General features: G+C 33.4%; 2 protein-coding genes and 1 long non-coding RNA gene across 3 annotated transcripts; 2 read left to right on the top strand and 1 right to left on the bottom strand.

The window, feature by feature from the left end:
• Positions 1-2,158: 2,158 nt before the first annotated feature.
• LOC105970431 (RING/FYVE/PHD-type zinc finger family protein) lies at positions 2,159-5,488 on the top strand. The gene is made up of 5 exons (XM_012995252.2): positions 2,159-2,511; positions 3,328-4,239; positions 4,346-4,546; positions 4,717-4,912; positions 5,210-5,488. Exons 1-5 carry the CDS (start codon positions 2,443-2,445, stop codon positions 5,386-5,388), a joined length of 1,557 nt encoding a protein of 518 aa, XP_012850706.2. The 5' UTR covers positions 2,159-2,442; the 3' UTR covers positions 5,389-5,488.
• Positions 5,489-6,182: 694 nt separating this feature from the next.
• LOC105970363 (gamma-glutamyl hydrolase 2) lies at positions 6,183-10,220 on the top strand. Its single transcript, XM_088822343.1, has 10 exons — positions 6,183-6,974; positions 7,141-7,227; positions 7,362-7,451; positions 7,768-7,853; positions 8,601-8,661; positions 8,990-9,079; positions 9,216-9,278; positions 9,376-9,464; positions 9,714-9,815; positions 10,031-10,220. Exons 1-10 carry the CDS (start codon positions 6,561-6,563, stop codon positions 10,062-10,064), a joined length of 1,116 nt encoding a protein of 371 aa, XP_088678469.1. The 5' UTR covers positions 6,183-6,560; the 3' UTR covers positions 10,065-10,220.
• An 888-nt stretch (positions 10,221-11,108) lies between these two features.
• LOC148768779 (uncharacterized) lies at positions 11,109-11,637 on the bottom strand. Its single transcript, XR_016033258.1, has 2 exons — positions 11,539-11,637; positions 11,109-11,451 (listed from the first exon to the last, which is right to left on the bottom strand). It is a non-coding gene; the product is annotated as an uncharacterized LOC148768779 (long non-coding RNA).
• Positions 11,638-16,324: the final 4,687 nt, after the last annotated feature.

The following is a 16,324-nucleotide window of genomic DNA, read 5'->3' as shown; positions in this document are numbered from 1 at the left end:
GAAATAAAGTTAAGCTAATATTGAAGGTGACTTAACAATTAATTGTTCTAGAAGTATAATGAAGTTCAAAAATTATAATTATAAGTATTTGGCCAACTATAAATTAAAGGGTAAATTACAAACACCCCCTGAGGTATGGTCAATTTACAAAAAAAACCTCTCTTGTTTGGATAATTACATCTACCCCTCAACTATTTTTTTCTTACACCTCCACCATTATGGTGTCAAATTCAACATAATCATCTAGATTTCGTGGAATTTGTTTTAGTTTGTACTCGTGTTGTGTAAAAATACAGTTTCTGATGCAACGCAATCTGATATATACAAGCCAAAAAACACATATTATAATCATCTTGTTTCAAAATATAGAGTTCGAATGGGATAAAACGGGTACAAAAGTGATAATATTTCATATAATCTCGAGAATTTCACTAAAATTAAGGGGTTGAGGGGATGGTTGTAATTATCCAAACAAGAGGGGGGATTTTGTAATTTTACCATACCTCAGGGGTGGTTATAATTTACCCTAAATTAAAAGACCACGTAAATATTGCACGTCCATAATTAAATTACTATATCATATACGTAGTTTAATTATCGTTACATGTAAATCAGCTTTATCATTAGTGCAGAATTTAAAGTATTATCTTGAAAATGATAGATTTAAGTAAAAGAAAAAGGAAAAGAAAATTAAAATAAATAAATGTATGACATAGAATAAACTTAAAAAAAACAAAAAGGATAATTGATGAAGTTAACTAGGGTTATTTCTATGCTACACCCGGTGAAGGTTACACCGGGTGATTTCTACCGTTGATCTACACACATCAATGTGGGTGTGTGTGTGTTTGTGTGTATATGAATGGTAAAGATCTACTCGGTGTATTTCACCCGGTGTAGCATAGTATAAGCCGTGTACGAAGCATTTGAACAATATTGATGCATCTAGCATATGGCATTCAAGGAAATGTAATGATGCAAACATATGTATCATAAATAAATATATACTTTAAATGAAATATTTTTGAAAATAAAAAGGATGTCATAAATAATATTGTACATTATGAGATGATTTTTTTTACGATAAGATTTTTTGTGTATTTATGGAATGTTTGTTCGACGGACTCCCACCAACCCTTACCGATATATAATCGAGCAAATTTAACAAATTTGATTTTTTGTAATGCAGTTGTTGAGAGGAAGATTGTTGGAGTTCTTCTATTTCCTCGAAATAGCATACGGACACGTTTGACTTTCGACGAACACAATTCTTGAGAGGGAAAATGTTGACCAATTGATTTATGTATAATTGAGCGATCATACGTACGATTCTTTTAAATGCATTATTTTCCTTTTCGAGGAATATATATGGTTCTTTTGTGTGTTCTTAAATAATTAAATACATACCAAATAAATGAAATATTTCTTATTCATTGTTTATTTAAAAATTAATAATACACCACAAGACTTTTTTTTTTGTCAATTAGTATGTAGTGTACAATCTTCTCATTATATTTACGTGTTAATAAAGTTTTATCAAACTAATTGTTTGAATAATAATTCAATATTAGGTGTAAATTTTAAAGAACGACATCATTTAGTTATGGGTAAATCACGGACCACCCCTAAGAGAAGGTATAATTACGAAAAAATCCCTCTTGTTTGCATAATTACAACCACTCATCAACTATATATTATCATCCTTACTGAGTCAAATTTACCTAGGCGTTCATTCTGCTAAACCGATCGAATCGAACCGTACGAAAATTTGTACATACCGATTATATATATATATATATATATATATATATATATATATATATATATATATATATATATATATATATATATATATATATATATATATATTAGTACTTAAACTAAAATTAATTTAAAAAAATAAAAAAATTTAATAAAATTTTGGTAAATCGTTTATTTATCGGACCAAAGCCAAACGATATGAATTTTTGGCTTACTCTGCAGTTTATGTACAATTTTACCGAATAAACTCTCCTAAATTTATCAACAGGAGGGGGGTGTTTGTAATTATGCATACAAACAAGAGAGATTTTTTTTTCTCGTAATTTTACATTATCTCAAGAGTGGTCGTAATTTGCTCATTTTAGTATTATGGCCCTTAATCTTTTGGCAATATAACCCTTTATATCTGCATTAATATTAATGATTAATTATTATATTTTTCATGTATAATTTGTGTTAATTTAATTTTCAAGAAAATTTAATTATTTTAAATTTCGTCAAAAATAATATTAGAGAGGTTTTTGCCAATAAAAAAATTAGAGGAAGCGTATAGAACTACACTACGTTTGGTTTCAATAATAATTAGATTTCTTCCCCTTCCGTTTCCATGTTGCCCACATTCTGTAAACCCTAATTTCTCAGGATGAACTAATCTTGGCGAAGGAATTGAAGACCTCGTCCATGGCCGCCAAATTGCAGTACCCCCAAATTCAACTCGACGATTGCGAGCCCGAAAATTGCTCCTCAAGGGTAAAATTTTGAAAAAAAAAAACACTTTTTTTTTCGTCTTTGAAATTTATGCCTAATTAGGGTTTTGCTACTTGTTTGCGCTGGGTTCTGTTGGCACTGTTCATAACTTGGATTTCTTGATGTAGAAATAAATAAAATAAAATAAAAATTCCGATTTGCTGTGCTATTTAAGATGACGTGATCATGAAATATCTTGCGTCATTTCTTTTGTTTATGGTTTGTTCCTTTGGATTTATTTTTCATAACAGTATATTTGTTCCTGCAATTGATGAATATAAGCTTTAATTGGAATTATCCTTAGATTTTAACCCGAGAAGTAATTATCATGATAGTATTAACCGGGATCCGTTAGAGTTTGAGTTTGTGTCTGCTTTGATTTACTTACCAACTATACAGTCTGTTTTGCTCGAATTGGTCAACTAATTAAGGAGCCTGAATTAAGTTATATTCGGAATTAAGTTTTCTATTTATTTTTCGTCTGCAAAGTGAAATTACGGAAAGATGAAAGTGAGATTTCGTATTAGGTTTACAATTGAGAATGTGACTGGTTGAGTAATTTTACAGTGTCACTGTTTTTGAAATATTATGCATATAATAATATATGAAATCGGTCAGAAAATTCAAAATAGTAATTCATTGCTGCCCGTTTTGTTGGTTTTATCTGTACATACATCTTATGCTGATATATTTGTATAAGTATAACCTATGTGTGAAATGATTTAATGTGAAGTGAAGGGCAGAGTCAATTGTTTTTCACTTTCTGTTCAATATGTGGTCAATGTCGATGTACATTTTAGATAAATTCTTAATACACAGGTTATCGAAGATGTTCATATGAATGTGGGAGGAGCCTCTAACTTGGGATTATCAGATAATGATACACGTGAATCCATGGAGTATCCAGTCGAAAGAGAGGATGAAATGGAGCTAAGCGGGGCTAGCAATGAGCAAAAACATGAGCTAGCTTCTGCCAATCAAAAGGTGGATAATTGTTTTTATTACGACACACCACTTTCGGAAGAAACGGGTGTTTGGATTCCCGTCTCGGTTCCACCGTTGCCACACGATGAAATGGAATGGAACAGGGGCCTCTATTTGAATGGGGCCCACTTGCCCGACGGCGACTTGGGTTGGAACGAGTTTATCGGGGAAGATAAAGAGATGACCATGTGGGATGTGGTTCTTGATATGATGTTAGCAGCTAGAGGTAAAATCAGCGCTCTTACTTCTTACGACGCACACGCATATGGCATATCATGGATGTCGAGCCTTCTTCTTGAGCAAGCTTGGAAAGAGATGGCTCAAACTCTCACGGATGCTAACTTCGGCAAAATGAAGGACATTTTGGAATCGGAGCCTCCAAAATGGTTGCCCGATAGTGCTTCTTCTGCTTGTATGCTTTGCAATGTCCGTTTTCATCCCATCATGTGTTCGAGGCATCACTGCAGATTCTGTGGGGGGATTTTCTGCAATAGTTGCTCTAAGGGACGGAGTTTGTTGCCTTCAAAGTTCCGAACGGGGGACCCACAGAGAGTATGTGACGTGTGCTGTGTTCGGCTTGAAGACGTACAGGCGTGCTTGATGAACCAAGTTAGCCGTGCGGCGCAGCCGCCAACTCATGATCTGACGGATTTGAGTACGTTGAGATCTTGGCTTAACTTCCCGTGGGTCCATTCTATGGAGTACGAGATATACAAGGCAACAAACACCATTCAAGGTTACACTAAGGTATGCTTTCTCTTATATACAAGGTGGGAATTTTGTGCATCGCATTGTGGGTTTACTGTATGTTTGTGGAGTTATGTGGTTGAGAATTTTACTGTGTCGATTATAGGTTGGACAATTGGCACCCGAAAAGTCAATACCGGGTGCAATATTAAAGCAAGCTAAGGGCCTTGCTATCTTAACTGTTGCAAAAGTCGGAGTGATGGTTACGTACAATGTTGGGACCGGGATAGTTGTTGCTCGTAAAGAAGATGGATCTTGGTCGCCACCATCTGCCATTGCATCCTTCGGCATTGGCTGGGGAGTGCAGGTTCGTGAGTTGAATTTCCCACTTTTTTATTTTTATTTTTAATTCGTATCCCTCTCTCGAAAATGAAATAGAAATAATGGCCCAAAAACGAGGCTCAAACGTATGTTTTCTTGATTGATCAATAGAACAAAAAATTGAGGTTGTCGTTAAGTTGCTTTTGTTTTTGACAGGCTGGCGGGGAATTGACTGATTTTATTATTGTGCTGAGAACAAATTCGGCTGTCAAGACGTTTAGTGGGAATGCTCATTTGTCGGTTGGAGCAGGTTTAAGTGCTGCTGTTGGTATTGTTGGAAGGGCTGCTGAAGCTGATTTACGAGCTGGCGATGGTGGTTATGCTGCTTGCTATACATACAGCTGCAGTAAAGGTACTTTATGTATTCTATTTCTATGTATGGAGGCATTTCACAAAAAAAGTATATGTTGCTGTAAATCTAATTACGCAGTTAATCTTCAGATTTTTTTTATTTTATTTATTCTCACCAGAATAGTCGAATCGAGAACTATGTTACTTGTTCCATGTGCTTAAACTTCAACTTCCAAGTGAATCTTCTTCTGCTTAACTGCCTAAAAAAATGACATGCGAAATTCGTGTTGATATTCTCCATGTTTATTTTCTGGTTTAATATACGATAGAAATATTATCTAACTACTGCGCTTTGCAGGTGCGTTTGTGGGTTGCTCTCTCGAAGGGAATATAGTGAAGACCCGAAAACAAGAAAATTCGAGGTTTTACGGAAACCAATCCATATCTGCAGCAGATATTCTTCTTGGTTCGATGCCTCGCCCTCCTGCAGCATCTGCGTTGTACAAGACGCTTTCAGAGTTGTACCAGAAACACTGAAGTTGTTCGGTCGACATTGTCAAAAACAAATCTCCGTTACGCCGTAAATGTATACCCCGTTCTATCTTTCCATGTATATATATTATGCTTCAATTCTTTATCCCTATTTGATCAGTTGGCAAATGCTTGTATAGTCAAAAAAAAAAAAAAAAAAAAAAAAAGCCATTGAAGAACAAAAATTATTTAGTCCCATTTAAAACTCAGTATTTATAACACGCAATAGTATCTTTGAATTTGATCTTCATTTGTACTCTCCTAATGATATTTTTTTTTTTTAAATATTCAAATCCTGTTAGAAATTGGTGAAGTAGAGGGAGACATGATTCGAACCCTAGATCTCTACTCCAATAGTAGAGGCTATATACCAACTCTCGGAAATTGCACCTAAATTTCTTGTAGTTACAAACTTTTGCAACACATAAACTCCTTTGTGGTTGATAAAGGTAAGGTCCGTTAGTTTTTCCGTCAAAATTAACTGGGCGCAATTGAAATAAAGGCCTCGTAGTTGTTTTTTTTTTTTTTTTTCTCTTTAAGGGCTTAAAGTATTAATTAAGTTTTCTTGAGGAGTAGTTAATAATACTTGAACTTTTAAAATAAAGTTTAATAAAAAATTGGGAGAGTCCACAAACAAAAGAAAAGAATAAAATGAAAATCCATTTCTTTTTTCCTCAAATTTAGGATTGAGAACTTCTTAAAATAAATCCACAAACAAAAGAAAAGAATTTTTTCCTCAAACTTAGGATTGAGAACTTCAATATATCTTTGTGGAATAATGTATATATTTAGAATGTAATATTACTGATTTTGAAAAAGTTCACCAAAAAATATTATTAAATGTTAAAAAAGGAGAAAAATAGTCAAAAAATTACTTAAAATTATATATTATAAATATTATATTCCGAAATTCCCGATCGTATATTACCGTTACACGCCACCTTCACCCACCACACCGCCGCCGTGGTTTTCCCGTTCTGGTACTACCTTCGTCGTTCCCAACCAAACTGAGAAACACACACACACACACACACACACACACACACACACACACGATAAATGGAAAATTCTCGAATTTGTAGCAGTATAAATCAAAGCTATTATTTCCATGTCAGTAATACCATTTCTACTGCGCCGCTCAACGTTTCTCCTCTTCCTTTCCACCACCACCACCGTCAATGGCGCCACCAAATCCTACTCCGCCTTCCTCAGCCTCCGCCGCGAGTAACTCTGTCGCTTCAAACACCTCCTCCTCTCCTCTCCCACGGTCCTCTATTGCCACCGCCGCCGCCGCTTCCTCTTCCAACACGCTGAATTGTCTCCGGATCCCCTGCCCCAGTAGCTGCTGCGGCGCCGCCGCTCATTCCACTACGGAGGCCGATGCGGTTTCGCGGTTGCCCCGAGCGAACCCCAAACTCAAACTCGGTCCGGTCATCGGAATACTCAGCCACCCAGGGGACGGGGCGGGCGGCCGCCTCAACAACGCCCCCAAAGCCTCGTACATCGCCGCCTCTTATGTGAAGTTTGTTGAGTCCGCCGGTGCTAGGGTTATCCCCCTCATCTACAACGAACCCTTGGAGCTTCATAACGAGGTAAATCACTGCTTAATTACTGTGTGATTAGGTGTATAATTTGTGTTGTTTCCTTAATACATATGGTTTGTTAATCTATGAATCGGCTCATGATTTCCATACATTTGCAAACTCAACGATTTTCAGTCTCTCGGATCATGTAATTATTTGAATTGGTAAATTGCAGAAACTCAATTTGGTCAATGGAGTGATCTTTACTGGAGGGAGCTCCAAAAGAACTTCCTACTTTAATGTTGTCAAGTCAATATTCGAGGTACATCACAATCTCTAATACTTGTGCTAAAATTGTAACCACTATTTTCTCTCCTTCCTAATTGTGTTTTTCAAGTAGCTTATGACTTATGAGTTATGAATTTATGACTGTTTTTGTATCTGTTTTTGTTGCAGAATGTTCGGAGAATGAACGATGCTGGGCATCATTTCCCTTTGCTTGCAATCTGCTTAGGTTTTGAACTATTAACCATGGTCGTCAGTGAGGTAAGCCGTCTCGAAGCATGCATACATATATTTTTGTCAATTAAATCTGTCATTATTATTGGAAAACATGTCGACCCGAGCTTTATGAGATTCATTAAAAAATCATTTATGAACTGGCCATCAGTGTGTATTAAAGTTCTGCCAGTTTGACTCATGGTACTGTGTAGAAGCTCGTTTCTTAGGATTTTTCTTGCATTGAGCCGCTTTTAGACTATGCTATGACTTCTAATTTGCATTCTAGTTCTTTCGACGTAGATTGATTTGATCGGCCTCGATGTGTTGGTCTATCTAACGCTACTATTTTATTATTGTTCAGAAAAAAAACATCCTGGAGAAATTCGATGCACTAAATCAAGCTACTACATTGGATAACATAGATGTGAATGGAAATTTATTTCAGAGGTAATATAACTGCACTTACTTTTTCACGATAAGTTTTCAGTTTGTTTTGGGATGGAAGTATTTCAACTTTAGTCGACATTACTTATTTAATGATGATTTTGACGTGTTAGACTAACATAAAGGACGATGCTCATATAGTACTTGACACGCCAATTTCTCCATTTAAGTTTCTTGTATATAGTTTATAAAAAATTTATAGACTCTTATGATGCAAGCATGAATGTTCAAATTTCGAGGTAAGTGTCCAATTTCCAACGATTTTTGAGTGTTCATGAATCATTACTGCTAACTAGATCTGCTGCAACTTCTTAGTGGCTGGTACATTTATTGGCTGTTGGAGCTGAAGTTAACGACTATTAGATGAATTTATGTTACTATTTCTTATGTGCGTAGTGCCTGTCTTGATTTCCTTCCACCTTTGGATATCTAGTAGATTGTATATTTATGCTTTACCTTTTGGATAAACAAAATCTGATACCTAGTTTCCAAATTTTGTGGATTAGAATGGTGATTGATTTTTACAAGATGATAAACCACATAAGGATTCTTGTGATTTACTTTTGCATTAATTTTACCGTTGTTTAATCATATGTTCTGAGGTTCCAAGTTCCAAAATGCTTCCCATTGAGAGATGAGTATCTTTCACGCCTGATGTTCGCGTTCCACTTTCCACAAGGGTTTGATCATATCTTATTCTGCTATCGTAGATTGGTATTGTTAATCAAAGATATCAATTTCCTTTCTCAGGTTCCCTGAGGTTTTGCGAAATAAACTAAGTACAAAATGCCTGGTTATGCAAAATCATAGTGTAAGTTCACATTCCTCTCTGTTTTCATATGATGTGAGTGCTTTAAGATAAGTTCCTTTAAGCACTCTGAATGACATTTTTACTGCTCGTACCCCTCACCTAACTCCTCAAAACAAAACAAAAAAGTAGGTTACCCAATAAACGAAATATTGTCGTATACTTCAAATCTGCAATTATGTTTCATGAAATGTGTGACAGTTTCTGGAAAAAATAAATCAAGTTCAAGGGGGCATTAATACTTTTATTCTGCTGGAAAGAAGTCGAAAATACTCTCCGTCTTCATCAAAAAACAAATTAATCCTTCTCTTCTCTACCTTTTGTGTGACAGTACGGGATATCACCTGCCAAGTTCCGAAGGGACAAACGTCTGGATAGTTTCTTCAAGATATTAGCAACTAGTAGGGATAAAAAGGGCAAGGTATCTAAGGAACCACCTCTACAGGATATTTATCGTAACTTCAAATTTGTTTCCCCATAGATTTATTTATTTCAAGTGCACTTTTTGACACCCGAGATTTATCACTAATCATGTCCCGTATGATCAAATTGTATAGGACTATGTTTCGACGGTTCAAGCACGCAACTATCCGGTGACTGCTGTTCAGTGGCATCCAGAGGTATTATCTGTATTAAAATTTTATTTATATTGGAGACTTTCAATACTCAAATTGTTTTGTTTGAAAAATGACAAAAAGTGGCATATCTGTGGTCCAGAAAAATGCTTTTGAGTGGGGCTTATCAGAGATTCCACACTCGGAAGATGCCGTTCAAGTCACTCAACACGTTGCCAACTTCTTTGTGAGGTAATATTTCTGTCGAAGTTTGTGCATTAGCTCTTTGGCATTCTATGATTATGTAGAGTAAGTACCTCAAGCTCTCGTCGATTCGTGTATTTACCAACATATTTATAATGCACTGAAGTTCGGCTGGCTAACATTTAGGCCATATTACATAATCGTAGTTTCACTTCTTAATTATCACGAAAGTGTGTATGTAGTCAATTGAATGTGGTATTTTCTCTCCATGTGCTAATTCCTTAACACTTCTCTCAGGGAGGCTCGAATATCCGCCAAGAACAAGCCCAAGCCATCTCCCCGGAAAGTGCTCGATAACCTTATTTATAATCATAGTCCCACATATTGCGGGAATGCTGGGTAACTCTCTCTCTCTCTCTCTCTCTCTCTCTCTCTCTCTCTCTCTCTCTCTCTCTCTCTCTCTCTCTCACACACACACACACACACACACTCACACGCACACGTGTGTGTGTGTGTGTGTATATATTTATATATATGTGCATGTGTGTGTATTTTTTTCTGATTGATTTTGAGCACAAGTAATAAACTGGTTTCGAAATTTGTCATATTTGCAGGAAGGGGTTTGATGAGGTTTACATTTTCAGCTGAACTCTCTGCCAATTTGCATGAAATGTATATATATATATATATATATATATATATATATATATATATATATATAATATATATATTGACGAATAAATAATATAAGGTGTAAGTAAATAAAACGTGTGGGAAAGTTTCAAGTTGGTGTTTAAGAAGAAATATGTGCTTTTAGCCTTTAGCACCATAAAAAAATGACTCTTAACTAATTTTTATTAAACTATGTAACTCCGTTTTTTTTCTCTTTTTATTTATTTATATTTTGATTAAAATATTTCATGGAGATCAAAATGTTAAATATCACAAGTTGATGTGAAAATCAGACGGATTGGATTGGAATTAACACATCGGATAACTTCCTTTTTTTGTTTTTTCCTTCCGGATGGGTAACACTAATGAAAAAAACATTAAATTGGAATGACAAAAACTGTTTACATATTGGAAATTTTCGGACAAAAACATGTGGATCTCGAAAACTTAATTGTTTATTCACTTATAATATATGGCTAGTACTAATAGGGGTGGAATTTCCGATTTCTTTTGATTCCGATCCAAAAATTTCCGATTTTGGAACAATATTTTTCATTCCAATTATGATTTCCGATCTTTCTAAAATTATTTGGAAGCAGTTGGAATATGTATGAGATTTCGATTTCCGATCCGAAACTTTCGATTTTGCCAATTTTTGATTTTTTTTTGAAACGGAACTGGAATTAGTTTTTCACTTCCGAATTTTTTTTCTTCTTCTTTTTCCAAAAGAGTTAACTATGATCCGATTGACTGTTTATGAATATAGTTTATACATGTAAATCTAGGCCAATTGTTTATAACTAAATTAGGAAGCATTATGTCTTATTTATAATTTTATTATGGCCAATTGTATAGCTGAGTTACGAGATTCGTGACACAATTTTATAAAAAATAACACGAGTAATATTTTATAATTTGTTCAAAAAGATCAATTGTTGAATGTATAATGCCAATTCTTTTTAATTAATCGTGAAATCTCCGTCGAACCAAATAAATAACGTAAAAAATGTATGTGTAGATAATAGCACAATTTTTGTTTTGAACTTGTAGAAATCTTATAACATTGTTTCACAATATTAATAGTTACACAATGTGTAGAATAGAAATAAAGATAAGACGATTTTTGTAACGTTTTATTCAAAACTCATCATAACTAGTAGCTAAAGAAACTACAATATGCCGAGATCAATTAGAAAAATAATGTTTGACTAACAATTCACGGTTCGACATACACATACTCGCGTGGGTCGTCCAAGCAGACAAAGGCCAACTGGGTAGTCTGGTGGGCATTGTACCTTGCAACTCGCGTCGTTAACGCAACTGGTTTTGAGTGTAAGATCACATATTTTGCCCATGCTCTCCTCTACAACATAACAAAATAGAAAAAAAAATGTTAATGAATTATTAAAGACTTGCGAAAACGAGATTTGAAAGGGAAAAATTAACTTACGAGCAGCAAAAGCAAATGCCAAAAAGAAGAAAACAAAGGTAAACAATTTTCTAGCCTCCATGATAATACACTCGCTCCTTATTCACACTACACTTTGATGAAAAATCATTTCCAACTACATATTAATTTATAGGCCATAATAACATTAATTGATTATCCATTTTTTAATATAAAAATCATGAAGTGACCTAGTATTTTATTGTAGCGTATCTTTTCATTTATTGTGTTAATCTCAAAAATCATGGGAGCTAATCTTATGATTTAATTTAGGCTAATATATTGACTTAATCTCAATTTGCACCCTTAAATAGTGTCTTTTGGCATTTTGCACCATTGAGAAACAATAATAACACTCTATACCCTTAAAATATAATAAACCGTTCACAGGGCCGGCCCTGGGGTGGGGCGAGCAGGGCCCACGCCCAGGGCCCAATTTCATAGGGGCCCAAAATTTTAAAATTTTAATATATGTATTATGTATTTTTATGTGAAAAAAATATTTTATGGTTTTAAAAAAAATATTTTTCTAATTTTATCAAAAAAAAAATTTACTCTTTTATTCTTTTTTTCTTTTTTATAAATTTATTTTAAAAATAAATGTGATTTTTTTTTATTCTTTTACTCTTTTTTACCCCCGAACTACTGAACATTTATACTCTCGCCCCGGGCCCCCGATTACGCCGGACCGGCCCTGACCGTTCACAATGTACCATGAATTGAATAATGCACATGGCTGATTATGGGGCAAAAAACTATATTTTTCTTACAAAATAAAATTTTATCACTAAATTATTCAATCAATGGATCATTTATTGTAATTGTTGAAAATATAGGCAAACATATTTATAAGAAAATATGATTTTCAGATAACTTGATAATGAAATAGCTGAAGAATATTTTTTCACAAAATACATTTTTGTGGTAATAAATATATTTTTTTTTAAATATATTGATGAAATGTATTTTTATTTTTTGATTGATGAATATAAAAAATGATTTGACATTTGACATCCTAAAAGAATACCACTAAAAATATTAAATTGTCTTCACTGGTTTAAAAAACTCATTTGGGGTTGTACATGATTTATTGTGTTTAGATGGTGTAAAATATTATTAATTTATTTCGAGAGTGCAAATTGCTAAAATGATATATTTCAAGGATGCAACGCCAATGTATAATTGATTGTCGGATTTGTTAGTAAATGACTACAACTAAATAACTTTTGAAGGAATAAATTCAGATTAAAGTTGACGATAGATAATAAATGGCTGCAACTAAATAATTTTTGAAGGAATAAATTCAGACTAAAGTTTGAAAAAGAATAAAACAAATGAAGACCAAAATATTAATATCAGGACCCAATTATACACAGGATAACAACAGTCACATTTTACCCAGTACAAAGTGATGTTCGGCCCAATAAGCACACTATTTACTGGGCTTAATCTGCAATTACAATTTTTTTCCTTTTTATTTATACGGTAAATTCCACTTTCCGTCCTTGTACTTTGGGTTATTATTACTTTACCCCCTTCTACTTTTGATTGCATTGATTTTCCTCCTGCACTTGAAAATTGTCAAGGGAAACCCGAGCCCTTGACAATTCCAGAATATGCAACTCATAGTTCTCGGTTGGACTGCACTGATTCCATACTAATATTTCCGATTTCAAAACCAACTTTTTCATTCCAATTTTTGAGTCTCCGACTTTGTTGGAACGGAATTAGAACGGATTTTTCACTTCGAAGAAAATCAGAATTTTTTCGAAAGTACTTATTCCGATCCAAACTAAACTGAGGTTTTGCGAAATAAACTGAGTACAAAATGCCTGGTTATGCAAAATCATAGTGTAAGTTAACATTCCTCTGTGTTTTCATATGATGCGAGTGCTTTAAGATAAATCAAGTTCAAGGGGCATTAATACTCTTATTCTGCTTTGTTCTTTTTGCCTTCTTTTAATTTTTTTCCCCTCTTTCCTTTTTTCTGCTCTCTGCTGGAAAGAAGTCGAAAATGCTCTCCGTCTTCATCAAAAATAAAAATAAAATAATAATAATCCTTCTCTTCTCTACCTTTTGTGTGATAGTATGGGATATCGCCTGCGAAGTTCCGAAGGGACGCACGTCTGGATAGTTTCTTCAAGATATTAGCAACTAGTACAGATAAAAACGGCAAGGTATCTAAGGAACCACCTATACGTACAGGATATTTATTGTAACTTCAAATTTGTTTCCCCACAGATTTATTTATTTCAAGTGCACTTTTGGACACCCGATATTTATCACTAATCATGTCCCGTATGATCAATTTGTATCAGGACTATGTTTCGACGGTTCAAGTACGTAAGTATCCGGTGACTGCTGTTCAGTGGCATCCAGAGGTATTATCTGTATTAAAATTTTATTTATATTGGAGACTTTCAATACTCAAATTGTTTTGTTTGAAAAATGATAAAAAATGGCATATCTGGTCCAGAAAAATGCGTTTGAGTGGGGCTTATCAGGGATTCCACACTCGGAAGATGCCGTTCAAGTCACTCAACACGTTGCCAACTTTTTTGTGAGGTAATATTTCAGTCGAAGTTTGTGCATTAATTAGCTCTTTGGCATTCTATGATTATGTAGAGTAAGTACCTCAAGCTCTCGTCGGTTCGTGTATTTACCAACATATTTATAATGCATTGAAGTTCGGCTGGCAAACATTTGGGCCATATTACAAAACTGTAGTTTCACTTCTTAATTATCACTACAGTCAATGGATGTGGTCTTGTCTCTCCATGTGCTAATTATCCTTAACAATTCTCTCAGGGAGGCTCGGATATCCGCCAAGAACAAGCCTAAGCCATCTCCCCAGAAAGTCCCACATATTGCGGGAAGGCTGGGTAACTCTCTCTCTCTCTCTCTCTCTCTCTCTCTCTCTCTCTCTCTCTCTCTCTCTCTCTCTCTCTCTCTCTCTCTCTCTCTCTCTCTCTCTCTCTCTCCCACACACACACACTCACACACACACGTGTGTGTGTGTGTATATTTATATATATGTGCATGTGTGTGTACTTTTTTTTCTGATTGAGTTTGAGCATAAGTAATAAACTGGTTTCGAAATTTGTCATATTTGCAGGAAGGGGTTTGATGAGGTTTACATTTTCAGCTCAACTCTCTGCCAATTTGCATGAAATGTATATATATATATATATATATATATATATATATATATATATATATATATATATATATATATATGTATGTATTGACGAATAAATAATATAAGGTGTAAATAAAACGTGTGGGAAAGATTCAAGTTGGTGTTTAAGAAGAAATATGTGCTTTTAGCCTTGAGCACCATAAAAGAATGGGGTCTTTCTAGGGTGAGATCTCATGTTCTAAACTTTTATGAGATACCCCATTTATATTGCGCCACGTGTCCCTGCCAAAAAATCCATTTTTTCCTCATTTACGTATTGTCGTAAATATCCTTCGTATAATTAATATTTTCAAAAAATCGGCCATTATATATTATTAATGTAATGTCAATTTTACCCTCTATATTTTTAATGCAATTTTAAATATATATTTATTGCTGAATTAAAATTTATAATGTCAATTATATCATTATTCGTAAAAATCATTAAACCACCCATCCAAAATTGCATCAACCTGAATTCGAACTCGTGACCATCTGAAAACACACAAGAATACTTACCATTAAGACACAACACATAATTGACAATAAACTAACAATACGGATATATATCACAAAGCTACAATTTATAATGGTTATAAAACTTATATAAATAATGTTAAATAAATTATTAATTCTCATATAATTATTATTATTATATATTAAAAATATCCCATACTAACAAATCTTTATATAATATAATTTAAAAATCTAAGGAAATGTTGTTCAACTCGTGTAATTTAAAAATGAGTTTCGAAAGAATTTGAAGTTTGAATTGAATCGTAAATTGGAAGATTTAATTAAATCGTAATATTTGAATCAATTAAACTCATGTGTTTTCAATTCAAAAACAATATTCAAAGATTTGATCGATTAAGCTCAACTCATTTCAATTCGTATACAATATTCAAATATTTTAATCGGTTAAACTCAATAATTTACAATAGCGTATTAATCAATCTGTGTATAGTTAAAGTTTAGTAACCTTTTTTTTTATTGAATTTTATCATAAAAAATAATAAAATTTAATTCGTAAAAATCGTAAGATTTAATCGGTTCATGGTTAGATTAAATCTTACGATTTACGATATGATTTTTACGATTTGACGAATTAAATTATTATTTTGTTGTTAAAATTGAATTAAAAGGATAGTAGACTTTAATTATAAATAGTTAACTCGATTAATACGTTCTTGTCAGTGGTTGAACTTAATCGATTCAAATTTTTGAATAATATTTACAATTGATTCAAATCATACGCTTTAATTAATCTTATGATTTGATTCTTGCGTAATTTAGGAATTATTTTTTTATGATAAAATTGAATTAAAAATGTATTACACTTTAATTAATAATAGTTAATTTGATTAAGACGTTCTTGTCAATAGTTGAGCGCGCTAATGAATCGATTCAAATATTTGAATAATTTTTACGAATTGAAAGCACTTGAGCTTAATTGGTTCAAATATTACACTTTGATAAAATATTATGATTTACGATTATGTTCTTACATGTGTTAGGAATTAAATTTACTATTTTTTATGACAAAATTGAATTAAAAAGATATTAGACATTACTTATAAATAGTTAAATCAATTATGTAACATGTTATGT

The sequence above is a fragment of the Erythranthe guttata genome, chromosome 8 (genome assembly GCF_056151865.1).
Source record: "Erythranthe guttata isolate IM_541 chromosome 8, IM_541, whole genome shotgun sequence".
Taxonomy (NCBI): Eukaryota; Viridiplantae; Streptophyta; class Magnoliopsida; order Lamiales; family Phrymaceae; genus Erythranthe; species Erythranthe guttata.
This window is presented reverse-complemented; position numbering and strand designations above follow the sequence as displayed.